The sequence below is a fragment of the Natator depressus genome, chromosome 28, assembly GCF_965152275.1.
Source record: "Natator depressus isolate rNatDep1 chromosome 28, rNatDep2.hap1, whole genome shotgun sequence".
NCBI lineage: Eukaryota > Metazoa > Chordata > Testudines > Cheloniidae > Natator > Natator depressus.
In genome coordinates this window covers 2,183,768-2,193,113 of record NC_134261.1, presented here as the reverse complement: position 1 = coordinate 2,193,113, position 9,346 = coordinate 2,183,768, and the positions used below count along the sequence as shown (strand labels likewise).

Sequence of the window (9,346 nt, the reverse complement as noted above, 5' to 3'; positions counted from 1 at the left end):
GGGGCTGGGGGGGATCTGGAGGTGCCGGGGGGGGCGCTGCCCGGTTAGGGGCTGGGGGGGATCTGCGGGGCAGGGGGGGGCGCTGCCCGGTTAGGGGCCGGGGGGGATCTGGAGGTGCCGGGGGGGGCGCTGCCCGGTTAGGGGCTGGGGGGGATCTGGGGGGGCGCTGCCCGGTTAGGGGCCGGGGCGGATCTGGGGGGCGGGGGGGGGCGCTGCCCGGTTAGGGGCCGGGGGGGATCTGGAGGTGCCGGGGGGGGCGCTGCCCGGTTAGGGGCTGGGGGGGATCTGGGGGGGCGCTGCCCGGTTAGGGGCCGGGGCGGATCTGGGGGGCGGGGGGGGCGCTGCCCGGTTAGGGGCCGGGGAATCTGGGGGCGATCGCGCCGGCTCAGCGTCCCTGGGCCCAGCGTGGAGCTGCGGGTCGCGGGTGTCTCTCTCCGGCCGCCTCGCAGATCCAGGTCACTTTCAGCCCGTCCCCGAAAGCCTCGTCCCCTCCCCGGGGGAAACTGAGGCACGCCGGGGCTTCCGAGAAAGAGGACAGACGGTTCCGCACCCCAGCAGGGGGAATTTGGCACGGTCACGGGGGAAGTACAGTGAGCGGCAGGGAGGCGCAGATGCCAGGACAGGTGCCAGCTGGGTCCCCCCCAGCGGGCATCTCGAGTAGGGGGAGGGTACGATCCAGGACCCCCAAGTCAGAGCCCCTCCGCTGGAGGGTCCCCGGTTCAGAGCCTGGCTGTGCCTTCAGCTCCTGCCGTTGGGCACTAGATGGCACCAGCGCGTGTTGAAATCCATTGGGCCCATAACCCCTGTGCCCCATTCCTCGCCCCCCTGCGCCAGCCAGTCCCTGCCCTGGGGCCAGAGGGGAGCTGGTGCCCCCTAGAGGGGACCAGCCCCATTCCCCACCCCCTCCGAGCCAGCCAGTCCCCCCCCCCGGGGGCTGGAGGGGAGCCGGCGCCCCCTAGAGGGGACAGGCCCCGTGCCCCATTCCCCTGCCCCCCGGAGCCAGCCAGTCCGGCTCTGTGTCCCTTGAGTGACGGGCCCGAGGGGGTCCGTACAAAGCCCGGCTGGTGGGTGCGTGTATCTGGGTGACTCTATTAGCATTCGAATGAGGAGCTTGAGCTGGGCCGGAGGGGGGGGCCCCAGCGGGTCTGGATGGGGGTCGCTCTAAGGCCTCCTGCCTGCTAATAACCCCCCCCCCCCAAGCTGGGGTAACGAAGGAATGGAAGTGTCCTGATGAGCGGAGATTAAATAAAGCCGGAATCACCCCCCCTCCCTCGTCCGCCTGGCCTTTCTGCGTCTCTGGTAAGATCCCTGGCTCTGACTCCCCTCCCGGAGCTGGGGAGAGAACCCAGGAGTCCTGGCTCCCAGCCCCCCCTGCTCTAACCACCAGCCCCAACTCCCCTCCCAGAGCCGGGGAGAGAACCCAGGAGTCCTGGCTCCCAGCTCCCTCTGCTCTAACCACCAGCCCCCACTCCCCTCCCAGAGCCCGAGAGAGAACCCAGGAGTCCTGACATGCTCCTCCTCCCGCCCCAAATGAGAAGAGTTTATGATGAGCATGGCGGGAGGGCTGCCCAGACCCTCCTGACGGAGATCGGGTCCCCTTCGCGCCAGGTGCTGCCCAGACCCCCCCCCCCCCCCCCCGACGGAGATCGGGGCCATTCAGGGAGTCGCTATGTTACACCCACGGGGCAGTTCTGCTGCCAGGCGTCAACTTCTGCCCCCAGCCAAGTACAGCTGCTCAGAGAGGGGCTTGGCTCTGTGTGACCCCCCCCATTCTCCCCCCCGGTTTTCCCACTCCCCCCCCCCAATCACCGTGGCTGGAAACGCAGGGGCGGGGCGGCCTCGAAGGTACCACGCTGAAAACACCCGAGCCCACGCGGGGGTCCCCTGCTCCCTTTTGGCCCATGCCCCACCTAAACCTCATGCTTCAGGGCTGCAACGGCCAAGGGTCAGGAAGGGATCCAAGGGGCGGGACAGTTATCCGCCGGTGGGGCATTTACAGCTTCAAGGGGGGCTATTTAGGGTGGCCAAGACAGCCCTACCCGCCCCGGGGAACACCTGAACCGAGCGGCCCTCCATGCTCATCCTCAGACATCCACGTTTTATTTCTGACTCTGGGCAAGAAACTGTCGGGGAAGAGCTCTGGGAAGCCAAAGCCTGGCATGTCCAGCGGGCCCCGGGGCGGGTGGGGCTGGTCCCTCCCGTCCGCGCTGCAGGGGAAGGGTCTGCACCTGGCGTGCGTGTCCACACCAGGAGGTGGGTGCTGTGCCAGTCCCAGCTCGACCTGGTACATGGGGATCTCCTCCGGGTGTGTCCATGGCGTGGAGGGTCCCAGCTGAGCCCGGTACATGGGGATCTCCTCCAGGTGTGTCTATGGGGTAGAAGATCCCAGCCGGGCCTGGTACATGGGGATCTCCTCCAGGTGTGTCTATAGGCCAGAGAGTCCCTGCCGGGCCTGGTGCATGGGGGTCTCCTCCAGGTGTGTCTATGGGGCAGAGGGTCCCAGCTCGGCCTGGTACATGGGGATCTCCAGGTGTATCATGGGGCAGAAGATTCCAGGGCCTGGTACATGGGGGTCTCCTCCAGGTGTGTCTATGGGGCGGAGGGTCCCAGCCGGGCCTGGTACATGGGGGTTTCCTCCAGGTGTATCATGGGGTGGAAGGTCCCAGCTGGGCCTGGTACATGGAGATCTGCTCCAGGTGTGTCCATGGGGCAGCGGGTCCCAGCCGGGCCTGTTACATGGGGATCTCCTCCAGGTGTGTCTACGGGGTGGTGGGTCCCAGCTGGGCCTGGTACATGGGGATCTCCTTCAGGTGTATCATGGGGCGGAAGGTCCCAGCTGGGCCTGGTACATGGGGGTCTCCTCCGGGTGTGTCCATGGGGCGGAAGGTCCTAGCCCAGCCTGGTACGTGGGGGTCCCCTCCAGGTGTATCATGGGGCGGAAGGTCCCAGCCGGGCCTGGTACACGGGGGTCTCCTCCGGGTGTGTCCATGAGGCGGGAGGTCCTAGCCCAGCCTGGTATGTGGGGGTCTCCTCCAGGTGTGTCCACGGGGTGGAGGAGTCCCTGGCGTGTAGACGTCCCTCAGCAGAGCGTCCCTACGCCAGCTGCCCGTCCGGGCTGTCACCCTTCCTCCTCCTTCTCGTCCTCCTCCTCCTCTTCCTCCTCCTCCTCCCGCGGGTGGCAGCTGACGTTCTGGGCCGCGATGATGGAGATGCTGCCCAGGATGACGCCCGCCCCCATGACGTCGAAGGGCGTCACGGTCTCCCGCAGGACGTAGTGCTGCACGGCCAGCGTCACCACCACCTCGGAGTGCAGCACCGCGCACACCAGGGCCGGGTGCGCCAGGGTGACGGCGTGGCTGGCGCACAGGAAGGAGACCACGGCCAGCACCCCGATGGCCACGGTGCAGCTCCAGGTGAGCGGCTCGGCCGGCAGCACCGGCTCCTGCAGCAGGAACATGGCCGGGGCGCACACCAGGCCCCCCAGCGCCCCGAAGGCGGCCGTGGGCAGCTTGGCCGGGAAATCCAAGGCCCGGAAGATGGCCAAGCCCAAGGCCAAGGCCACGCCACCCAGGCAGGCCAAGGCGTAGCCGAAGGCGTCGGCCAGCCGGGTGCTGGGGTCCAGGCTGAGCAGATCCGGCACCACCATGATGAGCAGGCCCAGGGTGCTGCCCAGGAGGCCGAACCAGTCGTAGCCGGTCAGGGGCCGGCTCTCCACGCACAGTGCCAGCAGGGCCGAGCCCAGGGTGGAGGAGCCCTTGCGGACGGTGGCGGCGTTGGCGCTGGGCACGGCCACAAAGGAGCTGTAGGCGCAGGCCACGGAGAGGACGTTGGCGGCGGCGTGCAGGAGCAGGCGGTGGCGGCCCGGGGCGGGCCCCAGCAGCGGGGCCCGGCCGCAGCGGAGCCGGCAGGCGAAGGCCAGGTGGAAGAGGCAACGGACCAGCAGGATCTCCAGCGAGGGGATGGCAGAGGCCTCGTGGGCCATGCGGGTGAAGGGGGCCACGAAGCCGGCCGGCACCCCGCCCCCCAGCAGGGCCACCAGCAGCCCCTTCATGCTCTCCGAGACGCGGTACCGGCGCCAGGGGGCCCAGCGGGCCGGGGCGGCCGGGGCCGGGGAGCAGGGCGGGAGGAGCGCAGCAGGGCGGCCAGGGGCCAGGACGGCGTGGGCGGGCGCTGGGGGGCCGCATGGCGTCAGGGCAGGCGGGGGGCAGCGCTCACACCGCAGCCTAGGGGAGAGAGGGGGGGGCAGGTGAAGGGGGCACCGGCAGGACACGCCCCCCGCCCCCGTGACCGTCTACGGCATCCCCCCACCTACCCCCGTCTGTCCGTCCCCATCTACCACCTTCTGTCCATCCGTCCCCATCTACCCTGTCCATCCGTCTGTCCATCCGTCCCCATCTACCCCGTCCGTCCATCTGTCCATCCGTCCCCATCTACCCTGTCCGGCCGTCTGTCCATCCGTCCCCGTCTCCCCCCCCGTCTCCCCCCATCTACCACCATCCGGCTGTCTGTCCATCCGTCCCCGTCTATCCGTCCAGCCCCCTCCATCTACCACCGGCCGTCTGTCTGTCCATCCGTCCCCATCTACCCTGTCCGGCCGTCTGTCCATCCGTCCCCATCTACCCTGTCCATCCGTCCTCATCTACCCTGTCCGTCCATCTGTCCATCCGTCCCATCTACCCCCCTGTCTCCCCCCATCTACCACCATCCATCTGTCTGTCCATCCGTCCCCATCTACCCTGTCCGGCCGTCTGTCCATCCGTCCCCATCTACCCCCCCCGTCTCCCCGCATCTACCACCATCCGGCCGTCTGTCCATCCGTCCCCGTCTACCCCGTCCAGCCCCCTCCATCTACCACCATCCGGCCGTCTGTCCGTCCGTCCCCATCTACCCTGTCCGGCCGTCTGTCCATCCGTCCCCATCTACCCCCCCCCGTCTCCCCGCATCTACCCCGTCCAGCCCCCTCCATCTACCACCGGCTGTCTGTCTGTACATCTGTCCCCATCTACCCCGTCCGGCCGTCTGTCCATCCGTCCCCATCTACCCCCCCCCCGTCTCCCCCCATCTACCACCATCCGGCCATCTGTCCATCCGTCCCCGTCTACCCCGTCCAGCCCCCTCCATCTACCACCGGTTGTCTGTCTGTCCATCTGTCCCCATCTACCCCGTCCGGCCGTCTGTCCATCCGTCCCCATCTACCCCCCGTCTCCCCCATCTACCACCATCCGTCTGTCTGTCCATCTGTCCCCGTCTACCCCATCCAGCCCCCTCCATCTACCACCGGTTGTCTGTCTGTACATCTGTCCCCATCTACCCCGTCCGTCCGTCTGTCCATCCGTCCCCATCTACCCCCCCCGTCTCCCCCCCTCTACCACCATCCGGCCGTCTGTCCATCCGTCCCCGTCTACCCCATCCAGCCCCCTCCATCTACCCCCATCTACCACCGTCCATCTGTCTGTCCGTCCGTCCGTCCCCATCTACCCCGTCCATCCGTCCCCATCTACTCCCATCTACCACCGTCCGTCCGTCTGTCCATCCATCCCCATCTACCCCGTCTGTCCCCCAATCTATCCCTGCCCATCCGTCTGTCCATCTGTCCCCATCTACCACCGTCCGTCTATCTGTCCATCCGTCCCAATCTACCCCCATCTACCCCGTCTGTCCGTCCCCATCTACCCCCATCTGTCTGTCCATCCGTCCCCATCTACCCCGTCCGTCCACCCCCGTCTACCCCCGTCTACCCCCATCTACCACCATCCGTCTGTCTGTCCGTCCGTCCCGATCTACCCTGTCCGTCCGTCCCAATCTACCCCCATCTACCACCGTCCGTCTGTCTGTCCATCCATCCCCATCTACCCCATCCATCCGTCTGTCCATCCCCCCATCTACCCCGTCCATCCCCCGCATCTACGACCGTCCGTCCGTCCGTCTATCCGTCCCCATCTACCCCGTCCGTCTGTCTGTCCGTCCGTCCCCATCTACCCCGTCCGTCCGTCCCCATCTACCCCGTCCGTCCGTCTCTCCGTCCCCACCTACACCCGTCCGTCCGTCTGTCTGTCCCCATCTACCTCCATCCACCCCATCTACCCCCGTCCGTCCGTCCCCCTCTACCCCCATCCACCCCATCCGTCCGTCCCCATCTATCCCGTCCTTCTGTCCGTCGCCATCTACCCCCATCCGTCCGTCTGTCTGTCCACCCGTCCCCATCTACCCCCATTTACCACCGTCTGTCTGTCCACCCGTCCCCATCTACCCCCATGTACCCCGTCCATCTGTCCATCCCCATCTACCCCTGTCCATCCGTCTGTCCATCCCCATCTACCCCCATCCACCCCCATCCGTCCGTCCCCATCTACCACTGTCCGTCCGTCCCCATCTATCCTGTCCGTCCGTCTCTCCATCCCCACCTACACCCGTCCGTCTGTCTGTCTGTCCCCATCTACCTCCATCCACCCCATCTACCCTGTCCATCCATCTGTCTGTCCCCATCTACCCCGTCCATCCGTCCCCATCTACCCCCGTCCATCCGTCCGCATCTACCCCTGTGCATCCATCTGTCCGTCCCCATCTACCCCCATCCGTCTGTCTGTCCGTCCGTCCCCATCTACCCCATCCCTCTGTCCATCCACCCCATCTGTCTGTCCCCACCTACCCTATCCGTCTGTCTGTCCGTCCGCACCTACCCCCATCCACCCTATCTACCCCCGTCCATCCATCTGTCCATCCCCATCTACCTCGTCTGTCCGTCCCCATCCACCCCATCTACCCTGTCCATCCACCTGTCTGTCCCCATCCACCCCATCCCTCTGTCCATCCACCCCGTCCATCTGTCCGTCCATTCCCATCTACCCCCATCCACCCGGTCCGTCCATCCCCATCCACCCCGTCGTCATAGAATCATAGAATATCAGGGTTGGAAGGGACCTCAGGAGGTGTCTAGTCCAACCCCCTGCTCAAAGCAGGACCAATCCCCAATTTTTGCCCCAGATCCCCAAACAGCCCCCTCAAGGATTGAACTCACAACCCTGGGTTTATCAGCTTTAGCAAAGCTCAAACCACTGAGCTATCCCACCCCCGCAATCTACCCTGTCCATCCTTATCTACCCTGTCCATCCATCTGTCCATCCCCATCCACCCCCTCCGACCGTCTGTCCCCGTCTACCCCCATCCACCCCGTTCGTCTGTCCTCGTCTTCCCCATCCGTCTGTCCGTCCGTCCCCATCTACCCCATCTGTCCGTTCCCATCTACGCCATCCCTCTGTCCATCCCCCCATCCCTCAGTCTGTCCATCCCCATCTACCCCATCCACCCGGTCCATCTGTCTGTCCATCCCCATCCACCCCATCCGTCCATCCCCATACTTCTGTCCGTCCGTCCCCATCTACGCCCATCTATTCCGTCCCTCTGTCCATCCACCCCATCCGTCCGTCCCCATCTACCCCATCCACCCCGTCTGTCCATCCCCATTTACCCCATCCCTCTGTCCATCCACTCAGTCTGTCTGTCCATCCCCATCTACCCCATCTGTCCGTTCCCATCTACGCCATCCCTCTGTCCATCCCCCCATCCCTCAGTCTGTCCATCCCCATCTACCCCATCCACCCGGTCCATCTGTCTGTCCATCCCATCCACCCCGTCCGTCCATCCCCATACTTCCGTCCATCCGTCCCCATCTACCCCATCCATCCACCCCGTCCGTCTGTCCATTAATCCATTCACCTCATCTACTCCCATCCATCCATCGCGTCCGTCCATCCCCATCTACTCCATCCATCCATCCCTCTGTCCTTCCATCCACCCCATCTACCCCCATCCACCTTGTCTATCTGTCCTTTCAACCACCCCAACTACCCCCTCCGTCCACACCATCTGTCCGTCCCATCTACCCCCCTCCATCTGTCCCCCTGTCCTTCCATTCACCCCGTCCGTCCGCATCTATCCCCCTCCATCCGTCCCTCTGTCCTTTCATCCACCCTGTCCTTCTGTCTTTCCCCATCTACCCTCATCAATCCCCCCCATCCGTCCATCCCCATCTACCCCCTCCATCCGTCTGTCCGTCCAGCCTCACACGCCTCCCATCCGGTCCCCTACACGGCCCTGCCTCCGTCTGTCCGTCCAGCCGCCCGCGCCTCCCATCCTACCCCAGAGTCTTTCTATTCCCTGTACAGGTCAGCTGTAACCCCCCAGCCCCCACTCCCCCCCCAGAGCTGGGGAGAGAACCCAGGAGTCCTGGCTCCCAGGCCCCCCGTTGTAACCACTCGATCTCTCTCCCTTCTCCATGCCATACTCAGAGCCAGCCATGTCGGGGTCCCCCGTCCTCACCTCCGGCCTCGGTCTGGGGTGGGGTGGGGGGCTGACTCCTCCCCCCACCGTTGGTGTGCGAATCTCCCCACGGGCAGGTCCTGCAGCAACTGCTCAGCTCCCCGGGGATTATGATGTCACTCACACGGCTCTATGACATCACCACCACAGCAGATGATGTCATGCCCCCCCCTCCAGCCCCCAGCTGGGCTCATTGCTACGGGGGTGGGATTTGGAGGGACTGGCTGAGCCATGAGAGGAGGTGTGCGGGGGGTGTGTACACACACACACACACACACACACACACACACACACGTGCAACCTGGGGTGTGTGTGTGGGAGATATGGGCCAGTGTGTTGTGAGTGTGCAATCTGGGCCTGTGGGAGATCTGGGGGGATATCATCTAGGCGTCTGTAATGTTACTGGGTGATTTGGGTCTGTGTGGGCGTGCGAGATTTGTGTGTGTGTGTGCGCATGGGTGTGTGAGAGATGGATCCAGGCCTCTGGGGGTGTGTGTGTGCACATGCGTGTGAGAGATGGATCCAGGCCTGTGCGTGTGTGTGTGTGAGTGAGAGAGAGAGAGAGATGGATCCAGGCCTCTGTGTATGAGACAGAGATTTGTGTGTGTGTGTGTGTGTGTGTGTGTGAGTGTGAAAGAGAGAGAGAGAGAGACAGACAGAGAGTAAAGTGTCTGTATGTATATGGTTGTATATATGATGGGGTCATGGGGGGTGCGATTTAGGCGTGTGTGTGTAAGAGAGAGAGAGAGATCTAGGCCTGTGTGTGTGTGTGCGCACGCGTGATATCTAGGCCTCTGTGTGTATGTGATATCCAGGCTACTCTGTGTGTGTGTGTAATCTAGGCCTCTGTGTGTGTATGTGATATCTAGGCCTGTGTGCGCGCAATCTAGGCATGTGTGTGTGATATAGGCCTCTCTCTCTCTGTATATCTAGGCCTGTGTGTGTGTGTGATCTTGGCCTGTTTATGTGTGTGTGTGTAATCCAGGCCTCTGTGTGTGTATGTGATATCCAGGCCAGTGTGTGTGTG

The 9,346-nt window shown here is 64.7% G+C and overlaps 1 protein-coding gene across 1 annotated transcript; it reads right to left on the bottom strand.

Annotated features, from left to right (window-relative positions):
* Window positions 1-2,309: 2,309 nt before the first annotated feature.
* LOC141978867 (solute carrier family 35 member G3-like) lies at window positions 2,310-4,066 on the bottom strand. Its single transcript, XM_074941202.1, has one exon. The coding sequence runs from the start codon at window positions 4,049-4,051 to the stop codon at window positions 3,119-3,121; it is 933 nt and encodes a 310-aa protein (XP_074797303.1). The 5' UTR covers window positions 4,052-4,066; the 3' UTR covers window positions 2,310-3,118.
* Between the last annotated feature and the right edge of the window lie 5,280 nt (window positions 4,067-9,346).

Excerpts from the sequence above, each read along its gene's own strand:
- LOC141978867 (XM_074941202.1), bottom strand. The coding sequence starts at position 4,051 with ATGAAGGGGCTGCTGGTGGCCCTGCTGGGGGGCGGGGTGCCGGCCGGC.